The sequence below is a fragment of the Psilocybe cubensis genome, chromosome 1, assembly GCF_017499595.1.
Source record: "Psilocybe cubensis strain MGC-MH-2018 chromosome 1, whole genome shotgun sequence".
Classification (NCBI taxonomy): domain Eukaryota; kingdom Fungi; phylum Basidiomycota; class Agaricomycetes; order Agaricales; family Agrocybaceae; genus Psilocybe; species Psilocybe cubensis.
In genome coordinates, this window is record NC_062999.1 from 662,235 (window position 1) to 675,660 (window position 13,426).

A 13,426-nucleotide genomic window follows, 5' to 3' on the forward strand; every position below is an offset into this window, starting at 1 on the left:
TTGGTCTCTTGCAGGCCGGTAAATATATGAACAATTGACTTTACATCCTCGAGTCAACCCCATCGCCCATCAGACAAATTGGTAACTAATATGATCCAATCAGTACAGGCTTAGAACACAATTAGAACACACGCTCACGAAGTAGGTATATCTTTTTGCTTCAGGCCTTTGATTGGTATAGGAATACCAAGCTTTCCTTTGATAGTAGCCGCGCTGTCCATCCGAGAGTTCGTTAGTTTGTTGAATACTGCAGGCCATGGCATGATACTGACCGAAGATAAACATCCGTAGAGATCAAGTCCAATTTTAGTAACGGAATAATATCGAGTGACTTCTCTACCCCTTGGTCGAGCAGAACATCTGGAACTTTGCCGGAATTTGCACTGTTAAGCGCCTTGACTACAACGGGCGTGGTGAATGTGTGATCAAAGCTCGCATAAACTGTCCCGTTAATGCCGGCTTTGCTCACAACACGATCAATCGTGAGTTCCAGTAGAAGCGGGTTTTTGACTAATCAGACGAAGGAAATGTACGATCAGTTAAACTTCGAAGACGTTGGCGTCGTGTGTTCCTACTGTCAAAATCCACCCTACAATCAATCAGACACCTCAATATTCGAATTTCAATGGATACTCAGCAAAGGTACTAACGAAAGTAAGTTATTTCCAAAGGTTTCAACCTTTACAGTGTAGCCATGAGTCACTTCATTACTCCATACCTGGAAGAAATAGAGCTTACCGAGATGTATGCATTAATTTTAGTTACGAGCCCTAGACCAATGGCATTAATGACATCGCCAATGAGGTCTCTACTTCCAATCTCCGTTGGGGAAGCGCCTACGGATAGCAGAAGATACCCGATAAAACCGACAAGAAACGTGGAAATAGGAGCCATTATTTAGGCGTTCTGACGACTGGACAGATACGAGTACTGCGTTGGGAAAATACAAGAACAATATTCCATCTTCCATGTCGGCTATTTATAAAACGCAAGGTTCAACCTGATGTAGCTCCGGTGCTCATTTCTTCAACTTTTGTTTAATGATGATTGCATCCGCGGCGCTTAGAGTTTCGCATGATTCTACATAGCAGGTCATCTGGAATAAAAAGTGAATTAAACTGAACAGGTTACACGCGATATACCAATCAGATGACCACGGCGGTTGCACGGCCTTAAGTTGTTACACCCCAGGGTACATCTCAGGTGTCGATAACTAAAGTGATTGTCGTTGAAGCGTTGTGTGCGTGCTGATTTCAAAGAATGGAAACAATTTGACGAACAAAAGGGACACACGCATGGTGTACAAATGATCCACAGCGGAAAACACGGCCACCGGCAAATGTTCTCATGAATCGACTGCGTCTCACCATCAGATGCGGGGAAAGTGATACGATGCGGAGAAGTGTGATGATATATTTTGCACTGTACCAGAAGGATAATTCAAAAGTTCGGATATCATATATGAGACCCGCAATTTCTGGTGAATCATTTGGGACCTTGAAACTGTACCGAACGGGGTTATAAAATCGATGACTCAGTCGAGCTCCAAGGTGTAGCTATAGCACTGTAAGTACCTATTTAAATGTAATTAAGAGTATAATACTCACTTTGTGGGTACAGCAGTTTGCTTGAGGCCCGTAAGCGCGATGGGAATGCCCAACGCGCCACCGATAGTAGCCGCACTAACCAATTGATGAATGAATCTTTTTAGATGTGGCACCCTTTGATAGTAAGTAAGGTACTAACCGGACATTAGCATTTGTGTCAGGAAGATCCAGAATCCCAAATGGTATAATGGAGAGGGAGGCTTCCCCACCTTGCGGCAGTTGGACGTTGTTGATTAAGCCCGAATTTTTGGTGGCGAGAGGTGGAACAACGAGTCCTGGCTTGGGGAAAGTGTGGGTGAAGGTAGCAAATATGGTACCATTCAGGCCAGCAACCGCGCTGACACTGTCAAGAGTAAGCTCGATCGGGAGAGGGTTTTTTACTACTCTAATGATCAGTTTTCCGTTCCACGATAATACCTATCTTTACTGACCGTCAAAGTTGACTCTGCGTTGGGCAGCTTCAGCAAACGATGAATGTTACGGTGTTGGAAATGAAATACTTACGAAATGACGTTGGTCGTCAGTGATTCCAGCTAAAGTATGATTGAGAATGCAGTATATGATTTATGCAGAGGATGCTTACAGTGACGAATGCATTTATATCTTTCACTAGACCAATGTTGAGAAGGTTGATGATATCTGCAATGCCCAAATCAGTAGCTGGAGCTGCAGGTGAGGCTGATGCAGCGCCGGCCACCAGAGCAGCAAGAAGTACGCGTAAACCAAACATGGCCTTCGTAGTATACAGAATTTACGAGCGACTAGTCAATGAATGGGCGCTTTGAGAGCGATGGCGACACTGGAGAGAAAAACTGCAGACGATGTGTATTTATATGCTCGCACCAGCAGAGGAACTGTTAACCATGCTGAAGCGAGGACAGTGTGAGCTACAAAGGCTGCTTCAATGTAGTTGCTAAAGTTAGCACCGCATCAGGTTAGAAGCTTAACGACATAATCATGCTCCTGGAATCATAGCAGACCCCAAGAATGATAGAAATTCCTCTGCGAAGCCCAGAGCATAAAATTCCCGTGATCGTCTGTGGGAATCAACGCGTCATTTCGAAGTCATATGCCGATTGTTAAGGGAAACCTTGTAGGCTAACGTGGGTTTCAAGTACGATGCCACATGGGCTGCATTGGTCAGGCGGAGTATAGGGTCGCAGATGGAATACTATCCAGCTTAATGGTGATTTCGGCTCTTTGCGGCGCACGCTAGCTGTCTGTGGAATCTCGGTGGAATCGGAGGCGCAGAATTATCCAGATTTGTGTGCTTTTTCCTGTACAACTGTGAGCACGTTTCAAACGAGTAAGACCATTGACACGCCAAACATGTATTGAAATCTGGTGGAAATACGGGTTAGTATGTTGGCAACTTCATTGGCTTGCTGGTAGCCATATAGAGCCCAATTTGATCCGCTGGAGTAGAAGCAAGAAATATTCGGTGAGAGATACAATGGTTTGAAGGCTCCATCATGTCCTGAGCAAAGCTGCAGTTGGAGGCAAGAGGCCGATTGAGGTTGAGTGAGAAGTTGCTCTGACTAAGCTCTGACCGCATAGTGCAACCGATGATCACATGACTTTTGAATAATATCAGGTGATCAGTGACGCAACGCGAACAGCGACGCGCCTAAGGCTATGCGATCAAAATGAAAACTTGATCGTTCGAAATTGCTTCACTTTTGAAAGTCAACTATTCATATAAACATAATGCAGCAAATTTTCATTTTTGTGCTCCGAAAACTATTCATTCAAAAGAACGTTCTGGGAAAATGAGGCAAACGTGAATGAGTCTGGTCCTTTCAGATCCCTCTCCAATCCCCTGATAATCAGTTGAACGATGGAGACAGTGCTTAGTCAAGCTCGAGCGTATAGCTGTAGTTTTGTAAGTAAGAAGATTTGGATGTGAGGATAAGAAATTAATCTTACTTTGTAGGAACTGCTGTTTGCTTAAGACCATCCAGAGCGATGGGAGTACCAAACAATCCACCAACAGTAAAGGCCCTGTTACCCAAAGCAGCATGAATAAGCCTTTGATCACTCAATGAAATTATATATCTGCAATTTTTTCATACCTAACATTGGCATTCGTATCAGGGAGATCCAAAATGCCGAAAGGGACAATGACGAGAGATGCCTCCGCTCCTTGAGGAAGCATGACATTGTTGATTATGCCAGAGTTCTTAGTAGCAAGAGGGGGAACTACTAAACCAGGAGCGGGGAATGTATGGGAGAACGTAGCAAAAATGGTACCGTTGAGTCCCGCTACTGCGCTGACACTGTCCAGAGTCAACTCAATTGGGAGGGGGTTTTTGACTAGAATGTTTCAAAAAAAAGCATAAGCTCTACAAAGCTCGATTGGAAAAAAGAACATCTGTACCATCGAAGTTGACCCTAAGAAGAGATATTAGCTATCAGGTTATACCCAACTACAGAGAATACAATTCGACTGACGAGATGACATTGGTGGTCAAGGAATCAAGCTATGAAAGATTTTTTTTTTAAGTCAACACAACTAGAGTTTGCAAAAACAGAGATTTACCGTAATGAATGCATTGATATCTTTGACAAGACCAACGCCAAGGGCATTGATGATTTGTGCCGGAGAGAAAGGATCACTAGCAGTGGCTGCTGGTGAAGCACTTGCAACAGCTAGAAGTCCACCGAAAAGCGCCAGAAATGAGTTGAAGCGAGCCATGCTAAGTCGAGGTTAATAGGAGTTTGGTGAGTGGAGTAGTACGAGAGAAACAAAAATGTAGTTAGCACAGTAGAAAATCATCAGACACTGTGCACTTATATAGAGGAGATTATATTTTAGAATAGTGAATCCGGGGCAGAGGTATTCAAGCCAAGTTGAATGCACAGTCATCGACTGCACCCGTACGTTTCGGCACAAGTGTCGGACAGGAATAGACGCTCGCGCACAGGCCGTGTTAAGGGTTAACTGCTCGCACGTCAGCGAGAGCGAACACAGATTGCGGCTGCTGACCTCATCCCAAAATTTCGCAAGAAGAAAGTCACACCAGTATAATTAATAATGAATAAACAGCGAGTCATCAAGCAACTGAGCTGGATGGAAGGCCCACATGGATTTCACATGTCTAAACCTGGTCTTGACTTTGGTGTTCTGAGTTCTCACCTTCCATTCAAAAATATGCGAGAGATGGCAAGCTATTTGTACTTGGGAAAGCTGTTCAATGTCCGTTCGTCACTAAACATGATTGCAGTCGCGACTGGTACCGATGAGAAGGCGTTGATATTAATGGCAATGCTCGGGGCCCGATAGTGGTCGAATCTGTAAAAGAAACCAGGCCGCGGCGGTATCCGTTCAACTAAACTAAGGCATCACCGCTGAATTCAAGAAGTGTTATTAATTCCGGATTAACAAAATAAAGGAAAGTTCTACACGAAGAAGAGAAAAAGATCCACAAAAGCAAAAGGGACAGCAAACGTTTGCACACATCTGTTTTTACACAGACAGGGGCTTGCTATCTTTTTGAGCTAACAGGACAGCATCATCAGCTACTCTTAAGTTCATAGGAGGAAGCATACACGCAAACTTACCCATCGTTATCCTATCACCCAGCGAGAGAGCGATGCCCTGTGTTTTGCTACGAATGCGCACGTGACCCGTGATTGTACCATTTTCTGTGCGCTCTACACTGAGATTGGCCAGGGCATCCTCACCTAGAACAGACAGCATGAGCTCAGATAACAAAAGCAAAAGAGGCCAAGCTTACCGAACAGACTGCGGGCGTACATGTTCGCCGACAAGAAGTCGCACTCTCCTGAGGTGGCACCCTCGGGTGTCAGGCACGACATATTGGTAGCTTTCATAACGTGCTTCAAGTATTCACGAGGATCACTAAGAATTCCGGTGAGAAATATTGTGCAAGTGTACAAATGAGTCGAGCTTGACATACGACATGGGGTTGTTGACATTAACCCGGTTTTCCCATTCAAATTCTGTCCACATGCTACGGAACTGCAAATAGTAAAAAATTGGTTCCATGAGAAACAAGCGTCACATAAAGATGTAAGGACATACCTGAGCCTCGTTACAGTACGCTGGTTTGATGTAGTCCATGATATCGATGTGGATATCGTTGAGGATGACACAAGCTTCCGACATGTTAGGACCCTCCCAAAGTATACTTCCAAAGATGACGCCAGTCTCGGTCGAAGAAACCTTGATTGTTGCTTTGATGCTTTGGAAGCCATGCGGGGCAATGGTGTAGACAGCAGGGCGCTCTACTATCTTGAGATCACCCAAAGTCGCAAAGTCCAAGCACAGATTTTGCAGGGTGTTTCCTGTCTGGTTGACCAAAAGGACATCTAGAAAGAGGGAAAGTAAGTCGAATGAAGCAAAAAATCTCCTTCGAATGAGTATGTACCAAGTAAGATATCGAAACCATGCATCTTGACATATGCTTCTGCATATATGGGATCGGAGAAGCCTACAAAATATGCATTAGCTGTGGTCAATCACAACTCGAACTAAGATTACCTGTCAACTGTGAAATGCGGCTGAGGTTCGACATAAAGTCTTCCTGAACTTCCGCAGATCCAGTAGCACGACCAACATCTTCGTCATACTAAATGTGTATTCAACGTCAACAGAATGTCACAATGCAAGAGAAACAGGACCAACATCAATGGCCTCATCAGCAGTCCTCTTCGAGAACTGACGGAAGGATAGCAAATCGTCTACTTGAACAGTAACCGCCTTCGCAGTCTCGGCATCTTTCTTCTCAGCAGCACGTTTCTATAACCCGAGATATTAGCGATAAAAGTGGATGAATGAACACAAAAACAACCTCTTGTGCACCCAGCATCTTGGTGAAAGCAGTCTTCGTATCCTCCAAATACATCTCCTGAACAGCAGGCTGCGACTCCAAATCACTGAGGGTCTGAATGCAAGTCATGATGCGCTCGTTGGAGTCTTCGTCGATTTGTACGGTCACAAATTTGGATTGGCCAACTCGGATGATGGAAGTCATGATTAACATTGACTGAGAACAAAGTGAGCAACACAGTCAATATATGCGCAACTGAATAGCTAACAGCAAAACACCGACCTCCGCCCTCAGCATGTTAGAAGCGACCTGGTCTTGAGAGGCCTTGTCGAAACGAAGCACCAATTTCGTCAGAGCAGATGCCAGCACGGCACCGGTGAAGAAATCTCCGCCAAGAATCAACGCTGTCAATGAAAATCAGTCCAAAATTGTATAATCGGCAAGTGAGGGTTGTGTACTCCTCAAAGGCGGTTTCGCAGCTGCCTTAACTGCTTCGAGCCTGGCAGCGCTTGTGCTGGTGTACGCAGTCTCGGTGGCATACGTTCCATCAGCCAGAACCTTTGGCCTGCTGCTACCTTCCGTCTTTGGCTTCTCTGATTCTTCCTCTCCGTCTCCACCAGCCTCATCCAACAAGCGTTGTTCCGAAGCGAGAATGGGGATCTCGCCAATGACTTTACGGACTTCACGCATCGTACTGTGAATATCAGCCACGGATTCGACGTATTCACCCAAGATCCAGAGCACGCCGCGGAAGACTTTGCCTGACTTGATTTCTGAGAGCGTTGAGATAAGTTTTTCGCAAATGGTTGATCGGAGGTGGGGGAATTTCTCGACGACTTCCCTGCAGATGATAGTCAAGGAAGGTGAATATTGGAAATAGACAGAGATACTTACCGTACGAAGGCAACAACGTCGAGGGCAGAAGGGTTATTCGAATCACCCAAGAATTCCATGAGAGCATGGACAACACTAGCAGCGACTTCAGAGAATTTAATCGCAGTAACGTGAATAGATTGGATAAGAAGTTGGCGGTATTCTGGGGCCTGATTATAGAAGTTTAAGATATAAGCGTGTGTGAATTGGCTTTGAAGATTCACCTTTTCGAAATCTGCCTCTTGAGTCTTCTGAAGTTGTTTCTTGAGGAACAGGACAACTTCTTCCACGTTCCGACTCGAGGTCATGCTTAATACGATGCTAATGGCTTTCCGTCGGACCTCCATGTCAGCGCTGCAGGTAATTCAGTTAGAACAGGAGATAGAAATACAACGTAAAGAACGTGCCTTGACAACACTTGTAGAACATCCATAATCAGCCCATCAATAACCTGTCCATGTTTCGAACGCAAGTTATCGAGTCGATCCAAGACAATGAGTTTGACGTTATTGTCTGACTCCTTAATGACGAGTGAGATGAAAGAGGCTGCAGCAGCTATAGGGAACGATCAATGAGTCGCCTAAGATGTTATTAAAATTTTAAGTATCGGACCTTTAACTGCTGCGGGATTTTGAGTAAGGGTAGTAAGGGTAGTAGCTGCTTCGTATTTGACGGCATGAGATGAGGCGTTAAGCAATTCAAAGATACAGCGGATATATCGTGACTGTGGGCGGGTCAGTAAAAAAGTGGAAAAGAGGCTGAGGGACGTACGCGGTGAGTTGAGTCATTTTTGCAGTCCAACCTGATGACCTCAATGATGCTCATCTGCAAAGCTTCATCCAAAGTTCCGATGGAGTCGTATATGCTCAAAATGTATTCGACAGCTTTTGGCATGGCACAGTGGGCGAGGAAAACGAATGCATTGCGTTTGCATGAAGAGTCGCTCTCTGCAATGAGGAAAGTATACATGAGTTCCGCCGCGTCGGGAATGAGGTGCTCGAATTCGCGGTAAATTGAATACAGGGCAAAAACTGCGTTCTTGCGGACGTATGAATGACGGTGCTCAAGGCATGCGCGACAGGTGGGTATCAAAGGCTCCAGAAGTTCTTGGTCTTTGGCGATCTTCTGGAGGAAGCGGAGGGTTGCACCTCGGATATACTCATTAGGATGTTGCTACGCGAACGTTAGTGTACTCTTGCACTTTGATTCAGCAATCGAGACATACCAGGTCGTTTCGGATGGCATTCCTAAACAACAAATCGTATTGAGAGAGAGATTTTGGAAGTATTTTGGCCGCGCACGTACACAACAAGAATCATCTCCTGCTTCAACTTCCCGTTCTCGTCATATTTAGGGCATACCTCCCAATAGAAATGTAGGAGCTTCTTGAGCTGCTTATTCCGCGAAGGCATAACGAATTGAATGACTGGCATCATTAATGTGGGCTATAGTTCGATGAGTATTGGGCATTAGACGTATAGGCAACACGCTCACCTGAGGGTTTCCATTGATAGTCGATATAATAATCTTGCGCAACGTGTCGATTTTGACCTCGTCAGATCCCTTCTCAAGAGCTGAACGAAGCTCTGAGGCTGAAGGGTACTCAGCACTGGACTCAAATACCACCGTATAGCATGATGAATCCGATGATGAGGCCATTGTGAACGAAATCTACCGACGACCAGCGATGGAGGATGTGATGAGGTGCAGTCCAGAAGCGTGGGAACTTTCAGAGACGCGACGTGTCGGGTTTCGCTCATGACTGGCATTCTCAAAACTCCAACTCATTTTCCAGTGGCGTGCATCGATATGGGTATATACTCTCAGAAATACTCGATGTCTTGATCTCTTACACCAGGATTGGGGACCTCGGGCGGCGGTCGTTCTCGTGCCTGTAGAAATTACATGTCCCAAAATACTATCAACCGCACAAGTACCGTATGTGTTAAATGCCAGCTCCAGAAAACCCTAACTACGACAAAGATTGTATATTACAAGCGTTATAATCGCCATAATACTGTGTAAGCTTTTGATTACCGCACTTTTCGCATTGTATTAAAAGCCTTTTCATGCTAGGTGAATGGATTTTGACCTCATGCATACACCCCAAGTCCGACACAATTAGTGGGAAGGAATCACAAATGGCCCTATGCCACGACTTAGAAATAGCGACTCTTTTGATTGTCTGGGGTGCAGTACTGAGGTGAGATCTTGGTTGCAATCAAAACCTCGTTTAGACTCAAGGACAACTCAGTAGTGCGCAAGATGCAAGAATCGGCAGTATCAAATTCCAGAATCTATTGAGTTTTGTATCTTTAACATTTTTTCAAACCGATCTTTTCCACTTGCCTACCACTTCGTGTAAAAGAGTACGTATCTTTCTACTCGATGTGCAGCGTCCTCAGGTTGTAGGCATGACCAGGGAATACGATCAACGGCAACGAAACAGCGCGCAGACCATAGCCGGGATTGTTACATCAAATTCCATCCCAAATCCATGGTTTCGAGCAAAAATAGATCATTTGACATTTCCCCCACAGTACGGTTTGCTTGGCAGAACTCGCCCATGTACCATACTTGGGTGTCTTGATGTGTTCGGATTGATGTTAGCCTTGATAAAAAGGCCCCAATGCTCCCTAGGACGCGTTACGGTACCTCCCACTTTCTTATGATCGATCGCCCAGGTACCTACGGTGCTCTTCTTTTGGGAGCTTTGTTGGCAGCTTGGTATGTCCTTTAACTAAGGTCGTTTTTCCAGTGTCTAAATGACTCTCGCATGATTATCAGCTTTTCAGGGATCATTGTCAGCCAATGCATCGCTTATTTCAAGTTTTTTCCTCAAGATTCAAACCTACTCAAAGGATTGGTGAAGTCTTTGGAATGCTTCACCATTAACAATCGCTCATTTCTCCCTTTTCAGGTCCTAGTAGTATGGTCGGTTTATCTGTCTAGCACCATGTCAATGAGTATTGACGTCCGTTGACAGGACTCTCGACGTGATCCATACAGGACTTGTCTGGTCCGCATTGTGGCAATGCATGATCACTCACAACGGGAACGTCAACTACGTGGATTATATCCCCCTGTGAGTTCTCCAGGCTAATTACGGCCCGTCGAGTCTAACGTGATCCAAAAATCGCAGTAGTATTGCCGTGTGTTGAACAAATCTGTCTTTCGTTCCCCATTCTTGCATTAACCTTCGTCTTTCAGTTTAGCGTTGTGCTTACAGTATGTTCTTGCTTTATAACTTTCGATGATCCCTTCATAATCTTGTCCCCTTTCTTACAGGCAGGCCTAACTTTTATCACACAATGGTATGAACTGCTCAATTCTCTGATCCATTAATTGAATAGCATCATTTTAACGACACTTCAGTTTCTATTCTCATCGTATCTGGCGTTGTGAGCATGATTCAACTTCAACATTCACTTGACCGAATACGACCTTATCGTTCTCGTTTTTTTCAGTGAGCATGGGAAAATGGTATCTTACATTCCCAGTGGTAAGCTAAGGGCATCAAGGGCATCTTTGAACCCTGATATCGCGGAGATCATTCGACTTAAATATATCTTCAGATTTTACTGGCTTTGGGTCGTCTAGGTCCGTGAATATTACCTGCTTCAATATTTCATTATTCTGATGGCAAAGCCTATGCACACCCCATACTCATCACCATCAGCTTTAGCATCAGGTAGAATCGCCCCTATCCAATTGATATTTTGATTATCCTACTTATTACGTCGTAATGAATAGTATCTAGTGGGGAGATGTTTGTCCCGTTGTTCTACCCTTTTGCCATTCTTCTGTAACAAACCTCTTTCAGGATCCGACTCAAAAGCTATACCATGTTCCGACAGGAATTCATGGTGAGTTGTCTTTGGTTTTCCCAATTCATTTTCGACTTGACTTCGGTGTAGTGGCTTTTTTCTCTTGGCCTTGGTCTCTCGTCCGCCGGAGATATCCTCATCACGGTTGTCTTATTTTTCCTGCTTCAAGGGAGTAGATCTAAACTGCCGAAGTATGAACGTCCACATCTCATATTTTAAATGTGCTACTAATGGCTATCTTTCAAGCCTCAATCTCATTATTGACGCGTTGATTCTTTATACATTCGAAATAGGATCACTAACAAGGTTAGAAAATTCTCAAAATTCTTTCACAATATCTGTTTTTGAACTAATACGTTGCATAAGTGTCGCTGCAGTGGCCACCATGATTTGCGTGAGACCTTAACCAAAAGTTGTATGAATTTAACTAACGTTTGTTGTAGTGGATCGTGCTGGATCAAAGCCTCATCTTTCTCGGACTTCATTTCGTTATTGGAAAGCGTACGTAACACTTCTTACAAAACCAATCATACAAGTGTTGACAAGTATTGTCGCAGTCTATGCAAATTCACTTTTGGCGAGGTTAGATGTCGTCTCTAAGAATTATAACCACGAGTATCTAAACTATAAAGCATTTAGCTTGCACGCTCGCAAGGATTTCCGTCGCTTCGGGCCAATGAATCACGATTTACCGAGCAATAATTCACGCTGGGCCTCACCGTTTCAATTCTTTGTGCGTAAAGAACACGATCACATCATTGCCTATCTTCAAACTACTGACTATTTTTAAAGAATGAGAGCGATTCTCGCACTGCTGAGAGTCCTGGAACACAAATTCTCGTGACGAAGAGCGTAGAGTATGATTCTAAGGTGTAGGTTTGTTCTCGTCGCAGGGGATGAGCTGCGCACGGCTCGGAAAAACGAATCGAGTCAGATGTATTATTATTTCAGTGTATTCTTGCAGATCATGCATATGGGTTATGTAGAACAAAGATTAAAGCTGCGCGATGGTCAATCATTGAACTTTGTTGGCTTCAATTGACTGTAGCTTTGGATTTCGAGGGTCAGAATCATATGCAGCATGGCAAATGAAAGCTGACTAACCATGGTAGTTATTCTTTCACAACGTGATCCTGGCCATCTTTCCGAGTATATTATCCATGGTATCCCGCACAATTTGACGCCTAGACATCCCGCACTTGTTACTCTCAATGTGTTGCACAAAGCTATGGAAAGCGAGACTGTCAAGCCTCGAAAGCCGTTGCCAAACATTGACCGGGTGAGCTTGCCGGGTATTTGTTTGATCCAGAGGCACAACCTGACCCGGAAACCCGCTTGCGTGGCATTTCAACTTGTCTGGGCACCGTCGTCTCAGCCATTGCCAAGCTGTAGCACTCCTGTTTGGGCGCCTCAACCCGACCACTTCTTGCGCCTTTCACTCGAGGCTTTCCCGGCCATCGTGTTTGCAATCCTGTCGCTCACTTGATAACACCAAGGATCATCCCTGGGCCAGGGTTATCGTGTGAGCGACAGTCAATCAAACCTGCTGTGCCAGAAGAATTGCATCGTGCAGCGCTGGATTGCGTATTTTTGCGCACATGCCATGACTATTGGAATGAGGAAAATGAGAAGGGAGAAACTCTCTCTGGGTGTTGGGTCACTACGGTGCGTTCTGATTTGATTCCAACACATGGGCAACACTGACAATAATGCCATGCGCCTGCATGCCGCATAGGAGTTTTTCACATACACAGTTGGCCAGTAGGGCTGTGCATTCACCTTGTGGTTCTGCCCGTGTTCCCGCGCTTGCTTTGTAGCTGCACTGTGTGACGGTGTATAGCGTGGCACGCCTTCAGTTCCCATATATCTGCCTACATTTGTACCGGCAACTCTGCATGCGCATACACGCTCCGTAGTGAACACACCACAGTCCGTAGTGGCGGTGTTGGATGGAGCGTGCACATCCAGGCAGAGATGCTTTTGTGTATGCTTGTGGCATGCCACTATAGTCTGCGCTGAAGACATTTGTGTATGCATTGAGGTTATGCCAATCCATCCGTGAAAGGCAGTATTTTTGAGAATAAGGCAGCTGGGGCAGCTGTTACTCTTTTTGCAAGTGTCTTTTGTTGACGGCTGCTTTTGGTCTGAGATAGATGTAAAAGAAATTTCATTGCTGGTGGCCTAGAAATTTTCGGGCACGGAAATACGCTAGCGCCACCAGAGTAATTGATCTTCTTTTTTATGTCTACCTCATATTATAATTTACGAAAGTCAGCACAACTTTACTCAAGTGGATATGGGCAGACAGTTTCTGAGAAACAAGAAC

The 13,426-nt window shown here is 44.8% G+C and overlaps 5 protein-coding genes across 5 annotated transcripts; 1 reads left to right on the forward strand and 4 right to left on the reverse strand.

Annotated features, from left to right (window-relative positions):
* Window positions 1-69: 69 nt before the first annotated feature.
* JR316_0000183 (uncharacterized protein) lies at window positions 70-894 on the reverse strand (the record flags this gene model as incomplete). Its single annotated transcript, XM_047885998.1, has 6 exons — window positions 70-85; window positions 139-213; window positions 273-510; window positions 576-589; window positions 651-679; window positions 739-894. 6 exons carry the CDS (start codon window positions 892-894, stop codon window positions 70-72), a joined length of 528 nt encoding a protein of 175 aa, XP_047753744.1.
* A 640-nt stretch (window positions 895-1,534) lies between these two features.
* JR316_0000184 (uncharacterized protein) lies at window positions 1,535-2,337 on the reverse strand (the record flags this gene model as incomplete). The annotated part of the gene is made up of 5 exons (XM_047885999.1): window positions 1,535-1,556; window positions 1,608-1,682; window positions 1,747-1,992; window positions 2,112-2,140; window positions 2,191-2,337. 5 exons carry the CDS (start codon window positions 2,335-2,337, stop codon window positions 1,535-1,537), a joined length of 519 nt encoding a protein of 172 aa, XP_047753745.1.
* A 1,120-nt stretch (window positions 2,338-3,457) lies between these two features.
* JR316_0000185 (uncharacterized protein) lies at window positions 3,458-4,302 on the reverse strand (the record flags this gene model as incomplete). The annotated part of the gene is made up of 6 exons (XM_047886000.1): window positions 3,458-3,479; window positions 3,534-3,608; window positions 3,680-3,920; window positions 3,985-3,998; window positions 4,059-4,087; window positions 4,147-4,302. The coding sequence occupies 6 exons, from the start codon at window positions 4,300-4,302 to the stop codon at window positions 3,458-3,460; spliced, it is 537 nt and encodes a 178-aa protein (XP_047753746.1).
* Window positions 4,303-5,073: 771 nt separating this feature from the next.
* On the reverse strand, window positions 5,074-8,932 carry JR316_0000186 (Coatomer subunit beta; the record flags this gene model as incomplete). The annotated part of the gene is made up of 18 exons (XM_047886001.1): window positions 5,074-5,291; window positions 5,345-5,469; window positions 5,528-5,589; window positions 5,653-5,939; window positions 5,999-6,061; window positions 6,112-6,199; window positions 6,256-6,369; window positions 6,422-6,616; window positions 6,683-6,804; window positions 6,859-7,241; window positions 7,295-7,443; window positions 7,498-7,627; window positions 7,681-7,828; window positions 7,886-7,997; window positions 8,045-8,446; window positions 8,499-8,520; window positions 8,579-8,718; window positions 8,768-8,932. The coding sequence occupies 18 exons, from the start codon at window positions 8,930-8,932 to the stop codon at window positions 5,074-5,076; spliced, it is 2,925 nt and encodes a 974-aa protein (XP_047753747.1).
* Window positions 8,933-11,118: 2,186 nt separating this feature from the next.
* JR316_0000187 (uncharacterized protein) lies at window positions 11,119-11,976 on the forward strand (the record flags this gene model as incomplete). Its single annotated transcript, XM_047886002.1, has 7 exons — window positions 11,119-11,139; window positions 11,191-11,291; window positions 11,347-11,406; window positions 11,467-11,494; window positions 11,544-11,601; window positions 11,658-11,833; window positions 11,893-11,976. The coding sequence occupies 7 exons, from the start codon at window positions 11,119-11,121 to the stop codon at window positions 11,974-11,976; spliced, it is 528 nt and encodes a 175-aa protein (XP_047753748.1).
* Between the last annotated feature and the right edge of the window lie 1,450 nt (window positions 11,977-13,426).